We start from the raw sequence: 24361 nt of genomic DNA, 5'->3' as shown, positions 1-24361 counted from the left end.
AAGAAAAGCATACAGCCCTCCCCACTGGTTGGGGCTAGAGACTTGACTAGAGTATTTGCCAGGGTTGAAACCAGGGAATCAAACAGGGCTCAAATACGCATATTTGCCAGGGCTAGGGGATCAACCAGAACGTTCACCACAGCTAGAACATGACAAGGAATTCTACCAGGGACTCAACCTGAATGTTTCCAAGAGGTTCTAATTAGGGAATAACTTGGCATGTTTCCCAGGGCTGGGGAAATCACTTGCCATGTTTGCCAATTTGCTGGGACTAAGATATGACCATGGACTCATCCAGGATATCTGCTGAGACAGGAGCTCTCCCCACATGTTCACCAGCACTGGGGCTAAGGGTATGGCCCACATGGTTGGGAGATAAGTTACATGTAATAATATTGAGTAAACAAGTAAATGCACTGAGGTTAAGTAGGAAGCCTGGTTTCTTACTGTTGGAAAAGGGAGCTACAAATATGGACACAGAAAATAAATCCTATGATGTTAGATTGGAATTGGAGATATCTATCAGTAGATGAGTAAAGTGATGAGAGAAGGGAAGGAGAGAGATTACTTTTGTTAAGTCTAAATCTAATCACGAGGAAACATGAGATAAACTCAAAGCGACGGATTCCATACAGCAAGTGGCTGTACTATTCAAAAATATGAAGGTCGTGAAAGATAAGGAAAGACAAAGGAACTGTTCCACACTGAAAAAAACTGAACAGACCTGACAAATAAATTCAATGATACAATGTTGATTTCCTGATGATTATACTATGGTTATATAGGAGAGTATCACTGTTTTTAGGAAATACACACTGAAGTAAAGGGGCATCACGTCTGAATATTTAATCTTGAAATAGTTCAGAAAAAAAGTGTGTGCTTGTGTGTGTCTGTGTGTGTGTAGTGTGCAAAGAGAGAGAATGATAAGTCAAATGTGGTAAAATGTTAACTACAGAGGCTTATGAAGGAAATATGGGAGTTTTGTAGTATTTTAACTTTACAGTCACTTTGAAATTACATTTAAAAATTTTAAAGCATATAAACCAAGGTCAAGGCAAGATTCAGACTTCAACAACGTTATATGAGTATTATTTTTACATTCAGAGTCTGTGGCTCTTGGCCTAGTTTAAAATAATAATAATTACACCCAAAGAGAATAAATCTATCCAAGTCCATCCAAGTTTTAATGTTTCAGTATCCACTTAAATTTTTTTCACAGTATATTAGAAGAAAAGTGTATTTTATAACTAGTCTCAGATTCATTTCTCAAGGAAGCAATTTCAAGTCTTCAAAGGTACTATAAGATTCTAATATGTCAGTCCATTACATTTAGCTAGCAACATCAGACACAAATGAAGCACTTCTTCATTTCACTGAACTCACCATGTGTAGATGGAGAGATTTGGTAAGGTCTAGCATGCTAGAATCAATTAACATTAACAATTTCCTTCGAATGTCAGCTGCTCTAAATGATACAGTATTGGTCTGAGCAGTGGTTACACACATACACAAGAACTTGAGCATGTCTAAAAAAAGTAGATCTTGCTTTGACAGATGTTCTTCAGCTAAAGGATTCATGGCACCTAAAAATAAAAAGCACTTATTAAGACTAACAGAGGTGTGCAACAAATACATACATTGAATATTAACATAAATATCTTCCCCTTGAACAACAAAAAAAAAGAGATAAAAATATATGGAAAGCAAAATTATGATGAAATTGATTACACACTAAAAGCTTCAAAATTCTTCATAAAAGGTTACCCTAGGATTCTGTCATCAATAAATAATCTATAGAAAAATCTATATAGACAAATATTCACTGCAATACTGTTAGAAAGGAATCTAAATTTCTGACAATAAAAAAGTGGTCCAGTGGTTAAGAATCCACCTTCCAATTCAGGGGAAGCCAGTTCGATCCCTGGTCGGGGAACTAAGATCCCACATGCCATGGGGCAACTAAGCCCACACATCTCAACTAGAGAGCCCACGTGCCGCAAACTACAGAGCCCACATGCTCTGGAGCCCACACGTCAAAACTACAGAGCCCACACGCTCTGGAGCTCTTGCATAACTAGAGAGAAGCCCGCGCGCCGCAACGAAGAGCCCACACCATGGGGCTTCCCTGGTGGCACAGTGGTTGAGAGTCCGCCTGCTGATGCAGGGGACACGGGTTCGTGCCCCGGTCCGGGAGGATCCCATATGCCGCAGAGCGGCTGGGCCCGTGAGCCATGGCTGCTGAGCCTGTGCGTCCAGAGCCTGTGTCCCGCGTACGGCAAAAAAAAAAAAAAAAAAAAAAAAAAAAAGAAGAGCCCACACCACAATGAAAGATCCCATATGCCGCAACAAAGATCCCGCGTGCTGCAACTATGACCCAACCCAGCCAAAAAATAAAAAATAAATAAGTTAAAAAAAAAAGTGCTCTAGTAAATTATGGTATGTATGTTAATTGGGATATTATAGAGCCATTAAAAAGTATGATTATCAATATCACAAGTACCTAAATGAAAAAAATGCTTACAGTTAATGTTGAAAGAAAATAGACAAGGTATAAAAAGGCATTTGAATGTTAATGCTGATTATAATTTTGAAAGGGTCTATGTAGAATAACAGAAAAAGGTAAACAATGATGGCATTATGGGTGCTCTTGCACTATCCTGCTTTCTATTTTCCAAATAACCTATTATATGTTTTTATTTATTTAATAATTATTTTAAATTCCCCCATGAAGAATAAAATAGGAAACTAATAAATTCAATTAAAAATCAGGGAATTCTAAAATGTATAGAGGTGAACAATCTCAATAGACTATACAAAAAGGAAATAAAATGCGCATAAAATTAGTATCTATGAGGCCTTTCATAATACCAAATCAATGTAAAGAGGTAAAAAAAAATCCCATGCAGTAAAAATATATTTACCAATAGTAATTTGGCTCTCTCCAGATTCATTTGCATCAATAACACTACTAGCCGGGTAATCATTAAATAGATTCATGGATGACTGATCCTCCATCTCCATTAGATTTTCATCAGTACCATCTTCCACTGATTTTACTTCTCCAAAGTCAAATGGCTTTTTGATAATGGATACCTTCAAATCAGAGAAAGAAAGACGTTCCAAGTTGGCTTCTTTCAGAAGCATGCTGTTGTTAAAACTGACCTAATCAAACAATTCAAGATTCAAGTGTATGAAACCCTGCAGTATTATTTCTATTAAATGTCCTGCAACAGGAAAACAGATATATAAACTGTATTGTCTACACAGCAGAATAATACACAATCTTTACAAATGATTTCTTATATTAAGAAGTTTCATACTACCCCAAATTGATGAGGGTGTAGGTAAAATTATAAATTGGTAAGACTATTTTGGAGGACAATAACATTATCCATCGAAAAGTAAAATTTACATTCCTTTTGAACAAGCAATTTCACTTCTAGAATTTATCCTACATCCTTCATAGGCACAAATAGGAGGAGATGAAAGTATAAGAAATTTACTGCAGAACTCTTTGTAAAAAAAAAAAAAAAATTTAAAATTTTAATTAAGATTAGTTGGGTTAAAATACATATATACTATTCCCATATATAATGAAATACCATGGTACTGCCCCCCAAAAAAAAGTCTACATAGGTATACCCCTACGTAGTAGCAACATGGAAAAATGACCAAGATTTATTATTAAATGAAAACACTCAAGTTACAGAACATTCTTTCACTCATTAAATATTTGAATATCTACTATGTGCCAGGCACTGTTCCAGACAAAAAAGTATGTAAGCCCATTTATATGGAAAAAGAAATATAAATATTACGATAAGAATATGTTGCTTGTCTGGCAAGGTTTTTGTTTTTATTTTTAAGAATAGAGAATTATTTTGAATTTTGGTACAATGTCATATAGAAAAAGGTACTGAGTCCGGATGATTAGTTCCCAATCACTTGGTCTATTATTATTTATTGAGAAATTAACAGCCAAGCACTATGCTAGGTATTGATATTAAGAAGCAATCAAATACATTCCCCCCTGCAAACCAAATAACTTTATTTAATTTCCACATTTTAAAAATATAACATACCATATTCTGTGAGATGCATCCCTTTTCAAGAGAGATTTCAAAGTTATAAAAAGCATCTTAGAATCAATGAAATATGGTAGTAAAATAGGAAGCATACTTACTAAACTTGTACAAATATCTGCAATATCATTCATTAGCTTTGATGTTAATAATCGCAGGAAGAAGCCAGATGCAATCTTATTTGGACTGTGCTGTAATTAAGACAAACAAAACACCAAGCAAACAAAGAAATAAAAACAAACAATTATTCTTTGCAGATAATATTTTCTCTATCTTGAATGAAATGCAGATTTTATTTTACACTGGAAATTATCAGAATAAGCATGGATAAAGAGTTTACTATTAGGAGCAAGATATGACTTGCTTCAAACATACAAACCTCTTTTCTTAAAGTAATAATAACTATAGCAAATATCTTTCATTGAGCATAAATAACATTAAAGTAAAATACCAGCTACTGCCCCTAAACATAAGCAAGCAATAATCATAGCTTAGAGTTTATTCATCCACTCTCTCCTTCCCCACTTATACCAAAACACAAAAAAACACATTAAAAATCCAAAAATACATGCTGATAATATTGATATATGGCCATGTACTTAACATTAGCTTTAAAAAGTGTTTCTAGTTATTATCAATACTCTGGTTTGGCTCAGCTACCCCTCAGGCCTGCTCCAAATCAAAACAAAGATTACACACAGTAGCACCCTTTCTACCAAATGCTATGTAAGACTACCTGGGCAAAAGAGAGTAATGTATGTGCTAGAACTGTTTATCTTTGCAGTGCCCACTAGCCCTCGTGTACTGGTATGCACATCACATACTTAGTAGTCAACAAGATTTTACTAAATAAATGAAAATACACTGGCAATAAAAGAGTCACCAATCAGTTGTATATTAAAGGGGTAAAATAATCTCAGAAACTTTCCTGAGAAGGTTAGTTTCGTGCAGTTAGTTTCATGAGAAACTCATATTACCTGTTGCTTTTTTCCTCTGGATACTATCTTAATTTACCAATTTAATTTAAAATCAGTGTATCAACTTATGAATGGACCCAAAAAATAGTAACAGCACCAACCAGTTATCATCCTCCTAGGTAGGCTATGCTGTCAAGTAGGAACATCTTACCTTGGTACAGTTATGTAAGCAACATGTACATAGATGCATCATATTTCTCAGTGAAACAATTCTAGATTCTTCATTTGTCTTATTTTTAAACAAAGTGATACTTTCTCCTGCATATTGCATTAGAGACTATTAAAAAAAAGGAGGAAAAATCCAAATTTCAGTTAAAATCATAGCTGATTGATTGCTTTTTTGTTTTACTTAAGAAGTAAAAGTAATCATTTTAAGAAGTTATACTTGGTTATAAAATATAATTAAAAATGAACAAATTTTTAAAAACAACAAATCTTATACCTGTTATCCTTACAAATCACACAACTGACAGAACAGCACCCAGAGATAAAAGTCAGTTTCATGGTTAGGGCCTACTAGATTAACACTCCTGGTTAAAAATTCTTTAGGATAACTGATCCGGGAAAAAATTTTTAAAGTACAGATAAACACCAGTACTTTTGTTAATGAGATTAAATTTTAATGTGATATAATTTCAATTACTGTATTTATAGCTGGCTTAAAATAATTTCAAATTTAAGGAAGGAGATACAACTATCATTTCTTCTCAGACTGCATAAATGAAAAAGAAAGAGCTAACCTACATAAAAATTTGTTTTCCAAACAAATATACCAGTTTTCCCAGGAATATATTTCATTCAAATTAATCCAAAACATTATTGACATAAATCTTCCTACCTTGGCTTTCTGGAATAATTCTGATTTGTATGCTTCCTCTTCAGCTATTACACCCACATAACAATAGCAGCCGAGAACACCCACCAAAAGACTTGAACACCGGACAAGCGTTTCTGAATTTGAAGTCTTAAAGTAAAACCCAAATAAAAAATTTTTATATTTTGTAAATCATTTCGAGTACTATTATCTTTTGTAAGAGCAAATTTTATGTACATATTAAAAAACAAAAGTTCAGTTAATTGAATTAATAGTGGCATAATTCTGATCATCTCTAAAACCATCTGAGGGATCCCTGCAGAGTTGTGATAACCAGGGTTCTCAGGAAAAACAGAAGTAGTATGTCCTAATGGCCAAGTAATATATCTCTTCTTAAAGTGGCTTAATGTACTACACACACAAGCCCTTAAATATCTGAGGTAAGGAGAAAAGAAAGAAAAAAAACTGATAGGCAAATAAATGTCTGTAACTCTTAGAACATGAGTAGAAGTTAGATTCATAATAAGAGACATTAAAATGACGTTTTGAGCTTCTAAGAGATAAGAACCTTGATTTATTCAGCTTTTTACACTCCACAGACTAGCACAAGGCATTTTTGCCAGTAGATACTGCTTAACCAATTTTATAGAATTATGTAAGAATGTGCAAAGGTTACACAGAAAAATAAAATGTTCAGATTTTTCTGTTCCTATATCGTATGAAATATCATTTTAGGGGAAAACACGGAAGATCTCATTACTTTGTAATGAAAATGGTTACAACTATAATCCAGAAGTCAGTCAGTAATAGGGGCAAGATAGAGCAAATAGGCACACTGTCTCTTCTCTGGCTGTTTGTATCATTAATTATGGCTACTGAATCAACCCCTTTGAGTAGCTTGTAGGTTTTATTTTAGTCAACAAATATTTTATCATTTATCATATAACTAAGCACTGCAGAAGATACAAAGATTAATAAAAATTATATATGCCTTTTAATGAGCTTCTAGCATAGTTTAAGAGATATTTGTGTATATGGTACAAAGAAGATGCTAAGTGTCATTTAAAAATAGAAATATTGGGCTTCCCTGGTGGCGCAGTGGTTGAGAGTCCGCCTGCCGATGCAGGGGACATGGGTTCGTGCCCCGGTCTGGGAAGATCCCACATGCCGCAGAGTGGCTGGGCCCATGAGCCATGGCCGCTGAGCCTGCGCGTCCGGAGCCTGTGCTCCGCAATGGGAGAGGCCACAACAGTGAGAGGCCCGCATACCACAAAAAAAAAAAAAAAGAAAGAAAAAGAAATATTAAGTACTATTAAAATTAAAAGATGTACGGCTGAGATTATCTAAGAAAGGCTTTAGCAAGGATTTTGACATATGGATTATCTGAACACATAGAAATGGGTAGAAAGACACAGGAGTTTTGGCAAGAGAACAGCACACACGAAGAGAATTTGTGATTTTAAGAGGACAAAGGAAATGATACGTGAGACATTACTAAAGGACCTCTAAAATATGGGTGACTGCTAGTTCATTTATTAATGACTTCTCCCTCTTCAAGTGCAACCAAAATCTATTAGATCAGTTTATATTATGTCATTTTCTGTTATTGTAATATTTCCCTCCTCTGTATTGAGGTTCTTTTTCATCAAACAATCACTATGCTCAAAACCTTTATTACTATTCATCAACTCACACAAAGAATTCTACTTCTTTAATGTCTATGAGAATTCCTGGTAAAAGAAAATAGTCAAATTGTTTTTCTTCAGTTTTCCTTTTTTTCATGCTGAATTTTCCCTATATATAGCCATGTGCTACTACTTTGCTTTTAAAATTAAGCTTCCTAACAGTCTACCAAAGTAGAATCAAATATAGGCTTTAGTTTGTTTTGAAAATCTCACCTCAGATGAGTAATTATTTAGAAGCTGTTCTGACAATCCCAGAAGATAGCGATCCAGTGATTGCTTGAGATTTTGGTGGACAGAAAAGCCTACACTGGATTGGTGCTTTTCTGTAGTATGTTCTTTCACAATGGTTAAAAAATCCATCTTGTCAAAAGTTGTCTGAAGAAATAGTTCTTCAACTTCTGAGAATGAAGGTTCTTCTGTATCTTTTTGGTGTTGCTCACTTCAAAGAAATAAGATTCTTAATTTGTAAAATCAAATTATCTATTATTTCACCTTCATATAGCAGCAATCTATTACAAATAAAAACATTAATAGCATCTATATTATTCAAAGACTGCTTATACAATTAGTGAATTATTCTTTTAAATGCTTCTCTTCTTTGGATTTTGATAATTACTTGTATAGAATTTCATTATTCAGTAGCAAATTTTACTAATAAACAAAAAAATAAAAGTTACAGTTTCAAAGGCAAATTCAGAAAGTATTAAAAAAAATTAACAACAGATATAAACACTAAGAATAACATTATCTGAAAACAGTTCCCTTTTTTCACCTTCGATTTCTCCAAAATATAGATCTTTTTTCATCTTATTCCCTCTGGAGGAAGAATAGGAATCTTCATGGCAGTGAATCATTTTCAGTCACAGTGATAAACATAAGCCTCTTGAGTCAATCAACTAAAATGAGGTTTTCAGATTTATTCTTGTTTCCCTTATCCTCAATTATCATTAGTTTTTAGCGAAGAGTCAGATTTTATTTGACATATAAAAATGGGTCACATCTTTAAAGAACTCATTTCCACATGATGTTTATGTTCTTAATATCCCAGCATAAATATAAACTATAGGATATAAAGTATAATTATTGAATTAAAAGAAACTTTTCCCTTGCTAACAGTTATGATTTTTTTAATTGACCAATTCAGTTCATAATTTTTAAGATGTAGCTACTACTCTGCTAAAATATTATCTTTGTTAATTAAAGCCGTATCTTAAAATAACACAGAACTCTATTAGATAACATACCATTCTGGCACACTTTGGAAAAAATTCATTGCAGCTTTACAGTTTTTCATAGTGAGACTCACAAGAATTTTCTCCAGGGCAAGATGAGGAAAATTACTATAAAGTAAAATAAAAATCTTTACTTAGAAGACCAAAAGCCATTTAAAGCATTCTTAAACTTAAACACCCAGGTTTAGCTATAAATATTGACCTCTAAAATTTGGATCCAAAATTAAAACTACTTTCATCTCTACTGAATTTAACATCTGAAAACAGGTCTTAAAGAGCATACATTTCACGTTACTATCATTTTCAACACTTCCTAGAAGCAGGCTCATACTGAATTTTTAAAGAGCATAAACAATTATGAAATAAAAGTAGGACTTCCCTGGTGGTGCAGTGGTTAAGAATCCGCCTGCCAATGCAGGGGACATGGGTTCAAACCCTGGTCCAGGAAGATCCCATGTGCTGCAGAGCAACTAAGCTCGTGTGCCACAACTACTGAGCCTGCGCTCTAGAGCCCACGAGCCACAACTACTGAGCCCACACGCCACAACTCCTGAAGCCCATGTGCCCTAGAGCCCATGCGCTGCAACTACTGAAGCCTGCACACTCTACAGCCCGCATACTACAACTACTGAAGCCCACATGCCTAGAGCCTGTGCTCCACAAAGAGAAGCCACTGCAATGAGAAGCCCATGCACCACAACAAAGAGCAGCCCCTGCTCGCTGTAACTAGAGAAAGCCCACACGCAGCAACAAAGACCCAACACAGCCAAAAAATAAAAAAATTTTAAAAATAAAAATTTTTTTTAAAAAAGGCATTAAAGTAAAATCACTAGGATCCAGAGGTCTGTCCTCCAATCACTCAGTTCCATTTACTGACTGTGGATAGGTTAAGTGGGCAAACTGCTCCCATCCTAGTGCTTAAGTCCCATTTTGGCTTTTTCTCATTTCTTCCCCTCATTAAAATATTTCGCCTAGATGATACTCTCATTATGATTCCAGGATATACATGAGTTGGATATATGTTCAGATGGACCTATTTACAGACGATCACAAAGGAACATATAAGTGCTCAAAGAAATATATACATATTTTTCATGCACATCCCCCTTATTCTCACTGTCTAGGCAGAGAGAGAAAACAAAGTAAAAGAACTTGGACAAAGATCCAGGCACAAAGATACAGAACACTATAAAAACAAAGGGACTGTTTAATCTCTAGGACTAATTCTGGGAAATCCTGTATGATCACTGTAAAATAAAGCCATCTAATATCAAACAAGAAATGGAGGGCACCTTATAAAACAAAACAAAAGCCAGCAGCATGCTAACTGAACTCAAATTACCTGTGAAGAATTGGAGGCAGCTCTGCACTGTCTTCAAAGTCATCCTCTAACTGATGGAATAAGAGCCATTTCATTATCAATTCCTTTAAAGAAAAATTTCTGTTTACATCATATATATTCTTCTCCATTCCTGTTTTTACTGTTTCTGGAACTACACAGATGGTCAGTGCCAAAGTCAAACAGCATACTGCAGGACTACAGCAAAACAAAGGACAATTAATATTAAAAGTAAGCTCTTTGCATAGAAAACAAACTTATGGTTATCAAAGGGGAAAGGAGGTGGGGGAGGGATAAATTAGGAGTTTGGGATTAGCAGATACAAACTATTATATGTAACTCAAAAACAGTCATGTACCACAATGTTCACTGCAGCTCTATTTTCAATAGCCAGGACATGGAAGCAACCTAAGTGTCCACTGACAGATGAATAGATAAAGAAGATGTGGCACTTATATACAATGGAATATTACTCAGCCATAAAAAGAAACAAACTGAGTTATTTGTAGTGAGGTGGATGGACCTAGAGTCTGTCATACAGAGTGAAGTAAGTCAGAAAGAGAAAAACAAATACCATATGCTAACATATACATATGGAATCTAAAAAAAAAAGGTTATGAAGAACCTAGGAGCAGGACAGGAATAAAGACACAGACATAGAGAATGGACTTGAGGACACAGGGAGTGGGAAGGGTAAGCTGCAACGAAGTGAGAAAGAGGCATGGACTTATATATACTACCCAATGTAAAATAGATAGCTAGTGGGAAACAGCCACATAGCACACAGAGATCAGCTCCGTGCTTTGTGACCACCTGGAGGGGTGGATAGGGAGGGTGGGAGGGAGACGCAACAGGGAGGAGATATGGGGATATATGTATATGTACAGCTGATTCACTTCGCTATAAAGCAGAGACTAACACACCATTGTAAAGCAATTATACTCCAATAAAGATGTTAAAAAAAACCTATTATATGTAAAATAGATAAACAACAAGGTCCTATTGTATAGCACAGGGAACTGTAATCAATATCCTGTAATAAACAATAATGCAAAAGAATATGAAAAAGAATATATATATGTGTGTGAGTGTGTGTATATATACACAGACACACACACACACATATATAAAACTGAATCACTTTGCTGTACACCAGAAACTAACACAACATTGTAAATCAACTATACTTCAATTTAAAAAAAAGTAAGCTCTTTCAGGGACAGAGACCTTGTCTATCTTATTTATCACTGTGCCTCCAATGCTTAGGGCAGTGCCTGGCATGCTGTAGACATTTAGTAAACTTCTATGGACTAAATGAACACAAAAAAATTCTAAAAAGTCTGACTACATTTGAGAAAATTCTTGATTAAGAACTCTCTCTTATTGTAACAGTATGTAGTACTAAAAAAAAATAGTTTATGAAGATTGAGCAAAAAATAATTGTCAATTACAAATAAAAGAAATATAAACACTTAATTCTTTAAAACTGGCCTTAGTAATCTCTTCACATTTGAAACTAAATTACACTTATTAATTTATTAAGACTTCCCGGACAAACAACAAAAGCATCTGAAACAGAATTTAACATATCTTTAACTGAAGTTAGAAATTACAAAACTCAGGGGGGAAAAAAAATATATATATATATATATATGTTGCAAAATAGAATACAATCCATAGTCAACTTACCATGAAGGTCTGCAGGCTGACCCAGTAAATAACTTCCAGAATTCTCTGTCAACTTCAACTAAACTGCCTTGAATTATGGCTCCAAGTAAGCCAAAGTTTTCAGCTTGTATTTGTTCAGAACTTATACCACGAAAAGTAATAGACCAAATTTTAATCCAGAGTTTCAATAAATCTGACTTTTGAGAGCTTTCTAGGTTTGATTTCTTGCCTTGACACAATGCAACTTCCATAAGGCATCGTAACACATATGGTGTGCGTTCCCCATGTCGTTGTTGAGGTAGAAGCTGGTGTAGTATCATTAGTAATGGTGACAACTCACAGTTAGGTAAACTTGAAGGATATTTTGATATTAATTGAGTTGCAATCTGTAACCTAAAAAAAGTATAAATAATTTGAAAATTATTCAAATCCATTAAGAGGCTAAAAGAAAATATATAGACATAGTACTCTTATAATATCCTAATTAGAATATTATCATCATCATTTTCCAGACTACTCTCATAATAAACTGGCTCTTAATATTTATTAGGCCCTACTTCCTAAAGTGGCAAGAAGATTGAAAACATTTAGGCTAGCTGGGTAAGCTATCATATTTTGCTTACACAGTAACTTTAAATAACTAAATTACCAACATTCTACTTCTTACTTATCACACACATCCCTGCTCTTCGGCCACCAATAATATTCCTCTAGAACAGTAAAACAAACAAAAAACCCCAAAAACTGTTTTCCCTTGACGTTAATTCAGTTAATTCAGTAAGTATTTGCTGCGAGTTCTCTAAAATGAGTGCTACTCAAGAATAGGAACTATATCTTGTTCACCCTCTATCCCTTATGCTTGGCACATAGTAGGTGTTCAATAAATAACTTCACTAAGTGGACAAATTAAAGAATATGAAATTGGCAACATCAACTATAGAAAATTTAGCAATAGGTATCTAAATCAATACGATTTCCTTCCACAACTCAATTATATTTAAACATTACATCAACAGAGGAAAAATCAAAGAGCACTGTTAACAAAAGTATGACTGTAATCTACAAATTTCTAACTGTCCTTACGCAAGCTGCTTAACCTTTCTCAGTTGCAGTTGTCTTTTTGGTAAAGCAAAAAGGCTGAGCTGCATGAATTCTACAGATTCCTAACAGACCTAATATTTTGTGATTCCAAAGAATTCCACAGTTTATTTAATTACTTAAATAACTGCAAATGCTATATGAGACTAAAGAACAGAGCAAATGGAACTTCCCGGGTGGCGTAGTGGTTAAGAATCCGCCTGCCAACGCAGATGACACGGGCTCGAGCCCTAGTCTGGGAAGATTCCCACATGCCACGGAGCAACTAAGCCCGTGTGCCTCAACTACTGAGCCTGCGCTCTATAGCCCGTGAGCGACAATTACTGAGCCCACGTGCCACAACTGCTGAAGCCCATGCACCTAGAGCCCATGTTCCACAACAAGAGAAGCCACCGCAATGAGAATCCCACGCACCACAAAGAAGGGTAGCCCCCGCTCGCTGCAACTAGAGAAAACCCTGTGCGCAGCAACAAAGACCCAACACAACCAAAAACAAATAAATTTTAAAAAAAGAACAGAGTAAATAGTAAAAAATAACCTTTATCATGGCATAAGGTCCAAATTATTCTGTGATTTCTGAATACTATCTTTAATTTCTTCCTAATCTAATTCTATTAGAAGGTGCCAAGCATTGTAAAATTTCTTTGTGTTGAGGTATACAACTCAGTGAATTCCACGAGGCACACAGTACCGATCGCCTACCAAGCAGCCATTCTCCTTCTTCCTTGCTATGGCAATATGCTTAGGAAAGGTGCCCTATTCCTGGCTTCCAGCAGATAAACCACAGTGGTTGATCTCACATGTCCTAGTAATCACCTTCCCCTTTGTCAGTCATTGCTTTGGGAGTGACCTAGTTCTGGCCAGGCCAATGAGGTAAAGGAATCTACCGGGGTCTTGTGAGAAAAATTAATGAGACTAAAATGATATTGAAAGAGAAAAAAACAATATTTTACCAAGGCACAATGTTAAAATCATTCTGTGACTTCTGAAGATGATCTTTTATTACTTCCCAGCCTAATTCTATTTTCTTCTTTTTGCAAGGTGCATTGTAATCACTAAATTCTCTTTGTGTGGTTGTGTAAGACTGAGAAATCTCCAAAGATCTAGTATCTTCATTAAAAACCTGTAAAACAACAAAAGGATAATCTATTTTTTTAATACTGCTATTGTTTCTAATAGTTCATTAGGAAAAAATGTTCCTTCTTAGATGAAGATACAGGTTAGTCATAAAGCAAGAGTAATAAACTACAGAAATATATGAATATGAAAATACGGTGACACACATTTTGCAGACAATAATGGCTCTCTAGAAAGCAGATATTACCAAGTAAGTTATTAGTTTTAGTTCCTGAGAAACTTTACTAAAAGCACCAAAACATCTAAAAGTAAAGCAAAAACCTCTATTTTCAAAGATATTAAATCATAAACTTAGTGTTAAGAAAATATTTCACATGTGAAATGGATGGTAACCAAATCTCTGGGGAAAAGTTTTACTTAAGAAACATTGTCTCTATTTCATTTACTTCTGCTCTGATCTTTATGATTTCTTTCCTTCTACTAACTTTGGGTTTCATTTGTTCTTTCTCTACCTCCTTTAGATGTAAGGTTAGGTTGTTTATTTGAGATTTTTCTTGTTTTCTGAGGTCAAACTTCCCTCTTAGAACTGCTTTTGATGTGTCGCATAGGTTTTAGACAAATGAAATAGAGACTGAAAAAATAATAGAAAAGATCAATGAAACTAAAAGCTGGTTCTTCGAAAAGATAAACAAAATTGATAAGCCTTTAGGCAGACTCATCAAGAAAAAAAAGGGAGAGGGCCCAAATCAATATAATCAGAAACGAAAAAGAAGTTAAAACTGACACCACAGAACTACAAAGGATCATAAGAGACTACAACAAACAGCTATATGCCAATAAAGTGGACAACCTAGAAGAAACAGACAAATTCTTAGAAAGGTACAATCTCCCAAGACTGAACCAGGAAGAAATAGAAAATGTGAACAGACCAATAACCAGTAATGAAATTGAATCAGTAATTTTAAAACTCCCAACAAACAAAAGTCCAGCAACAGATGGCTTCACAGGTAAACTTTACAAACATTTAGAGACTTAACACCTATCCTCAAACTATTCCACAAAACTGCAGAGGAAGGAACAATTCTGAACTATGAGGCCAGCATCACCCTGATATCAAAACCAGACAAAGATATCACAAAAAAAGAAAATTATAGGCCAATATCACTGATGAACATAGATGAAAACATCCTCAACAAAATACTAGCAAAACGAATCCAACAATACAGTAAAAGGATCATACCTGGGACTTCCCTGGTGGCGCAGTGGTTAAGAATCCACCTGCCAATGCAGGGGACACGGCTTCAAGCCCTGGTCCGGGAAGATCCCACATGCTGCGGAGCAACTAAGCCCATGTGCCACAACTACCGAGCCTGTGCTCTAGAGCTTGTGAGCGAAAACTACTGAAGCCCGTGCGCCTAGAACCTGTGCTCCGCAACAAGAGAAGTGACCACAATGAGAAGCCCACGCACCGCAACGCAGAGTAGCCCCCGTTCTCCGTAACTAGAGAAAGCCTGCACGCAGCAACGAAGACCCAACACAGCCATAAACAAATAAATAAATAAAAATAAATTTATATTAAAAAAGTAGGATCATGTGGGATTTATCCCAGGGATGCAAGGATTTCTCAATATTTGCAAATCAATCAATATGATATAGCACATTAACAAACTGAAAAATAAAAACCAAATGATCATCTCAATAGATACAAAAAAGTTTTTGATAAAATTCAACATCCATTTATAATAAAAACTTTCCAGAAAGCAAGCACAGAGGGAATATACCTCAGCATAATAAAGTCCATATATAACAAACCCACAGCTAACATCATACTTAATGGTGAAAAGCTGAACGTATTTCCTCTAAGATCAGGAACAAGACAAGGATGTCCACTCTTGCCACTTTTCTTCAACAGTTTTGGAAGTCCTAGCCACAGCAATCAGAGAAGAAAAAGAAATAAAAGGAATCCAAATTGGAAAAGAAGAAATAAAACTGTCACTGTTTGCAGATGACATGATACTATACATAGAAAACCCTAAAGATGCTACCAGAAAACTACTAGAGCTCATCAATGAACTAAGTAAAGTCGCAGGATACAAAATTAATATACAGAAATCTGTTGCAATTCTACACACTAATGAGCTACCAGAAAGAGAAATTAAGGAAACAATCCCATTTACCTTGCATTAAAAAGAATAAAATACCTAGAATAAACCTTTTGCCTACAGGAGACAAAAGACCTGTCCTTGGAAAACCGTAAGACTGTGATGAAAGAAACTGAAGACGACACAAACAGATGGAAAGATATACTGTGTTCTTGGATTGGAAGCATCAACATTGTTAAAATGACCATATTACTTAAGGCAATCTACAGATTCAATGCAATCCCTATCAAAATACCAATGGCATTTTTCACAGAACCAGAACAAATAACTTTAAAATTTGTATGGAAACACAAAAGACCCCAAATAGCCAAAACAGTCTTGAGAAAGAAGAACAGAGCTGGAAGAATCACACTCCCTGACTTCAGACTATAAAGACTACAAAGCTACAGTAATCAAAACAGTGTGGTACTGGCACAAAAACAGACACATAGATCAATGGAACAGGATAGAGAGTCCAGAAATAAACGCATGCACTTATGGTCAATTAATCTATGACAAAGGAGGCAAGAATATACAATGGAGAAAAGACAGTCTCTTCAATAAGTGTTGCTGGGAAAACTGGACAGCTACATGTAAAAGAATGAAATTAGAATGTCCTCTTATACCATATACAAAAATAAAATGAATTAAAGACATAAATGTAAGACTGAATACTGTAAAACTCCTAGATGAAAACACAGGCAGAACACCCTCTGACGTAAGTCATAGCAATACTTTTTTGGATTCATATCATAAAGAAAAGGAAATAAAAGCAAAAATAAGCAAATGGGACCCAATTAAACTCACAAGCTTTTGCACAGCAAAAGAAACTATCCAGTGAATGAAAAGACAACCTACTGAATGGGAGAAAATGTTGGCAAATAATATGACCTATAAGGGGTTAATATTCACACATATAAACAGCTCATACAGCTCAACATCAAAACAAACAAACAAACAAACAACATTATTAAAAAATGGGCAGAAGACCTGAACATACATTTTTTCCAAAGAGGAAACGAAGATGACCAACAGGCACATGAAAGAATGCTCAACATGCTAATCATCAGGAAAATGCAAATCAAAACCATAATATCACTTCACACCTGTCAGAATGGTTATCATGATTATCATCAAAAAGAACACAAATAAAAAACAGTGGCAAGGATGCGGAGAAAAGGGATCCCTCATACACTGTTGGGGGGACTGTAAATTGGTGCAGCTAATGTGGAAAACACTATGGAGGTTTCTCAAAAATTAAAATTACCATATGACCCAGTAAAATTCTCCTGGGTATATATCCAAAAAAACCAAAACCACTAATTCAAAAAGGTACATGCACCCAATGTTCACAGCAGCATCAATTGCCAAGATATGGAAGCAACTTCAGTGTCCATCAAGAGATGAATGGATAAAGACTGGTGAGTGTATATACATATGTATATATATACACATACACACACACACAAAAGACTACTACTCAGCCATAAAAAAAGAAAGAAGTTCTGCCATTTGCAGCAACACGGACAGACTTGGAGGGCGTTATGCTAAGTGAAATAAGTCAGACAGAGAAAGACAAATACTGTATGATATCACTTACATGTGGAATCTAAAAAACACAACAAATTAGTGAATATAACAAAAAAGATGCAGACTCACAGATACAGAGAACAAACCAGTGGTTACCAGTGGGGGATGGGGGGTAACAAACTATGAGTGGGAGTTTATTGTAAGGATGTATTGTACAACACGGGGAATATAGACAATATTTTGCAATAACTGTAAATGGAGTATAACCTTTAAAAATTGCATAAATTTTAAAATTTCTTCTATGGAGAAAAAAAAAGAAACATTAAGCCATCAACTGATGAATGGGTAAACAAAATGTAATATATCCCTACAACTGAATATTACTCAGCGATAAAAAAGAATGAAATACTTATTCATGGTATGACATGGAAGAACCTTGAAAACATTATGCTTAGTGAAAGAAGCCAGACACAAAAGACCACACATCGTATGATTCAATTTACATGAAATGTCCAAAACAGGCAAATCCACAGAGGCAGAAAGTAGATTAGTGGCTGGTTGCTAGGAACTGGAAGCAGGGAATTGAGGCTGACTGCTAATAGGTACAAAGTTTGTTTTGGCAGTGATGGAAATGCTCTGGAATTAGTGGTGATGGTTGCACAACAGAGTGAAAATGCTAAAAACCACTGAATTACACCCTTTAAAATAATGAATTTTATGTCATGTGATTTCTAAATCAGGAAAAAAAACAAAGAAAGAAAACACATAGGGTTAGGATAATCTTATTGCTTGTAGACAGTTTTCTTAAGAATGGAAAAGTTCATCATCAGTTTTCCCTAAGTTTATATTTGCAAGATAGTTACCTCTTAAGTTAGAAGGGCAATGCTAAATATTTATGGTGTTTAGAAAGGAATAGTTACATGTACCGAGTAATTTTACATGCTTTTTACAGGCCAATAAAAGGAGAATGAGAAATTTCAAAATGTGACAAGATCTACTATACCTGGTGACAAATATCTGCCATCAATTCAATCAAGTTTTCCTTGACAGCAATATTACGAGATCCTGAAGAATATTTCCCTCTGCTTCCTATATGACTTATTTCATTAACTAGCAGATCATATACATTGTATAAGATACTCTTCCACTTTCTTGATGCATAGGCACCTGTAATTTTAAAAAATAATTAATTAAATTAAAATATAATTTATACATACAATCCATTTGCACTGCCAACTCCCACAAAACTATTCAGCTGTTAAGGTGGAAACATTAGAAGACATCTGGTCCAGCCTATTTAGTACTAATGGCTCTTCTGACAATATCCTTACAAGCTCTACTTCATAATGATGTCCATTTCACACATTTCACATTCAGTTAACTGTATTTCTTTTTTTTTTTTTTTTTTCCAGCACATATGCTGCAGTTAACTGTATTTCTTATAAAATTCTTCCATATTCTCATCTATCTCTAACCAATTCAATCAAAATCTCAATCAAACTTTCTTTAATTTCTTCTCTCCCCCAAAGCAAATTAATACTGTCCCTCTTATACATAAGGACCAACTTCTCTGTATGTCTTTAAGAGAAAAACACTACCAGTTCCTTCAACGAGTGTACAAATAACATGTTATCCAGACTTATCATCATCCCAGTCATCTTTCCCTAGACACACTCCAGTCAACTTATGTCCCTCTTAAAATGATGACTCTACAAACTCTGGTAAGCATAATATTCCCAACCACGATCTAACAAGTATGGGGAACAATGGGGCTGTTTCCTCCCACAAAACGAAGAACCTATTTAAAATCTATTAATGAATTTAATTAATCTATTAAAGAACCTAATAAAGTCTATTAATGTATACTAAAACTATATTCGTGTTTCTGACAGCCTCATCATCTGCCAATTTTCAATTGATCCTAAACATGCACTTAACTAAAACCCTAAACATGTCTCACCATCTCTTAATAAGCCTGATTTTCATTCTGGTGAGAGCTATGTGAAAGATGAAAAACTAAGGAAAGCCACCATTCTTTCACCTCCAGTGGTTTCATGGGCTACAAATACATCTAACTATACATACTAGAAGAGCCCATGAAACATACACAGCTGCTTTTGATAAAAAGTGGCTACAAACAGTTTTCCTCTATTTTAGCTACTATTCAATTAATGTCCTTAATAAGGTCATTACACTAGCCATGATGAATTGGTCCAAAGGCTAGTACAAGCCAGATTCAAAACATAGCCTAAGCATGAGAGAACTCATTCAATTCTAGTTCCACCCAGTAAAGTTCCTGTCTACTGAATGGAGCTACATCATCCATGCAATACCCTTTTGGTGAAAGACAAACATAAATGAATGAAGGGAGGATAAGTCATTCATTTCTGGTTTCCCTAGCAAATATGTATTTATCTTCCTTGGGAACTGACTAATCTGGCTGGTTCAATCCACATTTATCTATTTTATTTTCTAATAAAAGCAATATGTAGATAAACAAGATCCTGTCTTCTCTAAATTCTTTTACTCCTACAGTCTGCGTCACACCTCTTAGCACCTAATTATTGCTGCATAATCAGCTCCTAGAGGGAATAGTGTCTCATATTTGTTTGTATTCCTCACAAAACGTAGCATTGTACTAAACAAATGGTAAGGCATGATATGATTTGCTACCTACCATAGCTTCAAATTAAAAAAAAAAAAGTGTGAAAAATATCCTCATGACTGACACTACTTCCAAGCAAAGCAATCCAGAGGAAGGTCATAACCTCCTATAACATACAGATTTCATACTTAACCCTCTATATTTCAATGAAGAAGCAAATTCAAAATAGCAAAAACTTTCTTTATACCTTTTTCTTGAGTTTTGGCTCCCTTTGGATGATGGATATAAATTTGTAGTTGAAATAACTCAATAATTACTTCTTTTAAGGAATCATTAAGTCTATGTTGAGTCCAGATATAAAGTAAGGTAGGAAGAATTTCATCTCCTAATTCACATACTCGAATTCGAAAGTTAACAGCCAAAGTCTTGAGGAAGATAATAAATGCTGCTAAGATATGATTTAGACCTGCAGAGCTCTTTTCTTGTCTGTAACAGAAAATAAACAGACTTAATATAACAGGGGAAAATGCAGAAACTGAAGACAGTAATGAAGTTGCGTGCTGAAAGAAAAAAAGTTCTGATTTTCAAATAATAGTAGCCTTACTTTCAGAATTATTCAGAAAAATCACAGCAGCACTACTTAGCAACAACAAAAAATAGTTCCTATTCGGCATTGGGAGATCACTCTGTTAGCTCTCCCTGCTGCTGAAACACTGTCTAAAATTATATAAAACTAATTTGTAATACCTACCATTTATAAAATATTTCACATTATAAATTGGGTAATGCCACACAAATATAAGATACTGATATTTCCAAAATATATTCCTATTTCATTTTATTCTTAGCACATTACAACTATCTTCAAAATTCAGGAAAATATAAATATTTAGAGGCCATATAGCTTTTCCTGTTATTAAAAAAGCAAGACAGATCTAGAACATCATTACATGTTATGCATATTGGATATTCAGGAAGTGCTGGACCTAACACTTTCCTTGGGAATCCACTAGTTCTACTATAATCGGCCAATGATGTTTTCAAGTTGGTAAAATTTAGTTACTCAATCTAAAACACAGTCTTGCAAAAAGATCAAATGGATTTCCAATACAAAACAAAAACAGATTAGATTACCTTGCATGCTGAACAGCCTTAGAAAAAAAATCCAAAAATTTGGAATTTAATCCATCAGTCTGCGAACAGCATCCTTTGGTCACAGCTTCAATTATTCTAGCCACCAAAACTCTATTAATGTCTTGTGAAGGTTTAAGATACAGCTGGAAGTACACAGAGAACAATTCTTAAAAAAAAAAAAAAAAATGTTAGTTATGTTTTTAAAAAGAAAACTATCGAAACATTTAATTTAGATGTCAAAATTCAATTTAAATTTCAATAATCCCACAGACAAAAGATTAAAAATTATATTAATTTATACTTACTACAGTAAGAGCATTCCATCAATATTTATTTTTATAAATTAAACTGCCTTCAAGACAGGAACTACAGGCAGCAGAGTATGTGAACACCAGTTTAAAAGCCAGATCTCAGATAAGCTACTTAACTTCTCTATTCCTAAATTCCTTCAGCTAGGCCTAACAAAGCACTTGACAGTGTACTCTCCACAGTTTTGTTTTGTTTTGTCTTAGTGCTATTTGATTAATAATGTGTGTAAAGTGTGTCAAGAACTGTGAAAAATCTGAGACTTTACGCTATTTGTAACCCAACAAATTAGAATGCCAGTTTCACGGATGTTGGCAGAAGACATGAAATTCCTGATCAGAGAAAGAGGACAATTTATTTCTCACAGCAATGAGAGTAGCCAGAGTACCTTCATTTTTGCATAAATTCCTCAATCTCAAAAGTAATGTGAAGAGGGACAAGTGACACAGTTCAAATGATGAGCTACCATACAGGAGAGAGATCCCAAGCAATGAGCTGCAAGCAAACCTTCCTTTGTTCTGGAGGAGGCCATCATCTCTGTCATCTCTATCTTCCAAGGCTCACTGTACATACTTTAAAAAACAGTCTGGAAAAGAATAGTCAGTGTCATGTCTTTGACATGACATGCAGAAACGTGAAATGCATTGAGAATTATCTCCCAACACAATGAAAAGCAAAGTTGCTAAGGCAGGATTTTCTTCCCATAAAGAGATAATTAGGAAGTCCTCAGTTAGCAAAGTGACTTAAGAATAATTTTAACTGTATATGTCAAATAATTCTGCAGAAATAGCTTAAAGTCAGAAATGTTAAATTCAAAAGAATAAGGACAATATAAAAACCTCAAACATCAAGTAGTAAGAAAAATGATTCCTATCATATCTGACTTTATAGAACTCTACACAAGTGCTTCCCAAAGTTTTTTCACTACATGCAATACCTAAATAATGGTAAAAACATGAATTAACACACACAAATTTGGAGACAGAAAAACAGGAGGCGTTATCTTTAGCATTTCCTTCTTATTACTTGGCAAGAGCAAAGTGCTGAAACAGGAAAAGCCAACAATGCAACTCTCTGTCTCTGATTAAATCTCAACTTTCAGGGCTTTTATTTTACTTGGGGAAATTATCCCAGTTCTCACAGAATCCAACATATTCCTCTAGTAAGTGGGTAAAAAAAAAAGCTAGTATAAGACATTCAACAAAAGAGTCCTACTTCTCCAAAAACGGCGGCAGTGCATGCCTCCAAATGAATTCCCTTTCTCCATGAATTCAACAACAAAAAAAGCTCAAAGAGCAGATAGCAAAACAGCATGATATTAAAAAGCAGTTTCTGCAGACTCACAGACATAAAGAACACACTTGTGGTTGTCAAAGTGGAGGGAGGTGTAGGGGAGGGAAGTATTGGGAGTTTGAGATTAGCAGATGCAAACTTTTATATATAGGATGGATAAACAACAAGGTCCTACTGTATAGCACAGGGAACTATGTTCAATATCCTGTGATAAACCATAACGCAAAGAATATGAAAAAGAATGTATATATGTACGACCAAGTCACTTTGCTGTATAGCAGAAATTAACACAACATTGTAAATCAACTATTCTTCAATAAATTTTCTTTTAAAAGGAGTTTCTGGAGTTAAAATAAAATAAAACCCCAAAAGACATCATTAAATGTAGATTCCTTGGAATTTTACACATAGACAGCCATATCATCTACAAATGTGAAGTTTTATTTCTTCCTTTCCAATCTGTATGCCAATTATCCTTTTCTTGCCTAACTGCCCTAGCTAGGACCTCCAGTACAATGTTGAATAGGAGTGGTGACAGTGAATACCCTTGTCTTGTTCCCAATTTTTTAATGAAAAGTTTTAAATTACAGATTTGATTTCTTTACTCGTTACAGAAGTATACAGATTACCTATTTCATACTGGGTGAGTTTTGATAGTGTGTGGTTTTAAGGAATTGTTCCATTTATTTTCAGTCATCAAATTTATGTGTGTAGAGTTGTTTATAGCATTCCCTTACTATTCTTTCAGTATCTGTGGAATCTGCAATTATATCCCATTTAATTCCTAATATCAATAATTTGTGTCTTTCTTTACCTTACTCACTCTTGCTAGAGGGTCTAGATTTTGATGTTTTCAAAGAATCAGCTTTTTGTTTCAATAATTTTCCTTTACTGTTTTGTTTTCATCGATTTCTGTTCTTATCTTCTGCTTGAAGTCTTTGGATTTGTTTGTTTTTCTAGTTTCTTGAGATGGAGGCTAAGATTATTAATTTGATATCTTTCCTCTTTTCTAATGTAGGCATTTAATGCTATAAATTACCCTCTCAACATAACTTTAGCTACATTCCACAAATTTTGATATGTTGTAATTTTCATTTTCATTCAGTTTTAAACATGCCTTGAGAATTTTCTTTCCACCCATGAATTATTTAGAAGCGTGTCATTTATTTTCACAAAAGTACTATGAAGGAAAGAGTACCACAGTAGAAAATAAAAAGAGAGGAAGAAATTAGGAAAAACAATCAGAAAATGGCCGTGACATTTAAACTGAGACTTGAAGGACAAGAAAAAACAGGCCATACAAAGGGTAGCCTCTGAAAAAAGAACAAATGCCACAGGTAAGAAAGAGCTTATACTTTCTAAACAGGAGTGTGTGAGATG

The 24361-nt window shown here is 34.7% G+C and overlaps 1 protein-coding gene across 5 annotated transcripts in view; it reads right to left on the bottom strand.

Annotated features, from left to right (window-relative positions):
- The window catches only part of ATM (ATM serine/threonine kinase), a 140551-nt gene that overhangs the window by 97643 nt on the left and 18547 nt on the right, over positions 1–24361 (bottom strand). For all 5 annotated transcript variants that reach the window (XR_004478352.2, XR_004478353.2, XR_004478354.2 and 2 more), the window contains 13 exons: positions 21383–21548; positions 20496–20734; positions 18647–18810; positions 13849–14018; positions 11819–12190; positions 10133–10327; positions 8803–8898; positions 7772–7997; positions 5898–6023; positions 5211–5336; positions 4184–4273; positions 2922–3093; positions 1384–1583 (listed from right to left, as the gene is read on the bottom strand). Coding sequence is in view for 2 of the 5 variants with exons in the window: in XM_049714066.1 (XP_049570023.1) it covers positions 1384–1583; positions 2922–3093; positions 4184–4273; positions 5211–5336; positions 5898–6023; positions 7772–7997; positions 8803–8898; positions 10133–10327; positions 11819–12190; positions 13849–14018; positions 18647–18810; positions 20496–20734; positions 21383–21548 (2342 nt within the window). In the remaining 3 variants the exon portion in view is untranslated. The remainder of the gene's footprint in view (positions 1–1383; positions 1584–2921; positions 3094–4183; positions 4274–5210; positions 5337–5897; positions 6024–7771; positions 7998–8802; positions 8899–10132; positions 10328–11818; positions 12191–13848; positions 14019–18646; positions 18811–20495; positions 20735–21382; positions 21549–24361) is intronic.

Source organism: Orcinus orca, chromosome 8 (genome assembly GCF_937001465.1).
Source record: "Orcinus orca chromosome 8, mOrcOrc1.1, whole genome shotgun sequence".
Taxonomy (NCBI): Eukaryota; Metazoa; Chordata; class Mammalia; order Artiodactyla; family Delphinidae; genus Orcinus; species Orcinus orca.
The sequence above is the reverse complement of the archived record's forward strand: the minus strand, read 5'-3'. Positions and strand labels throughout refer to the sequence as shown.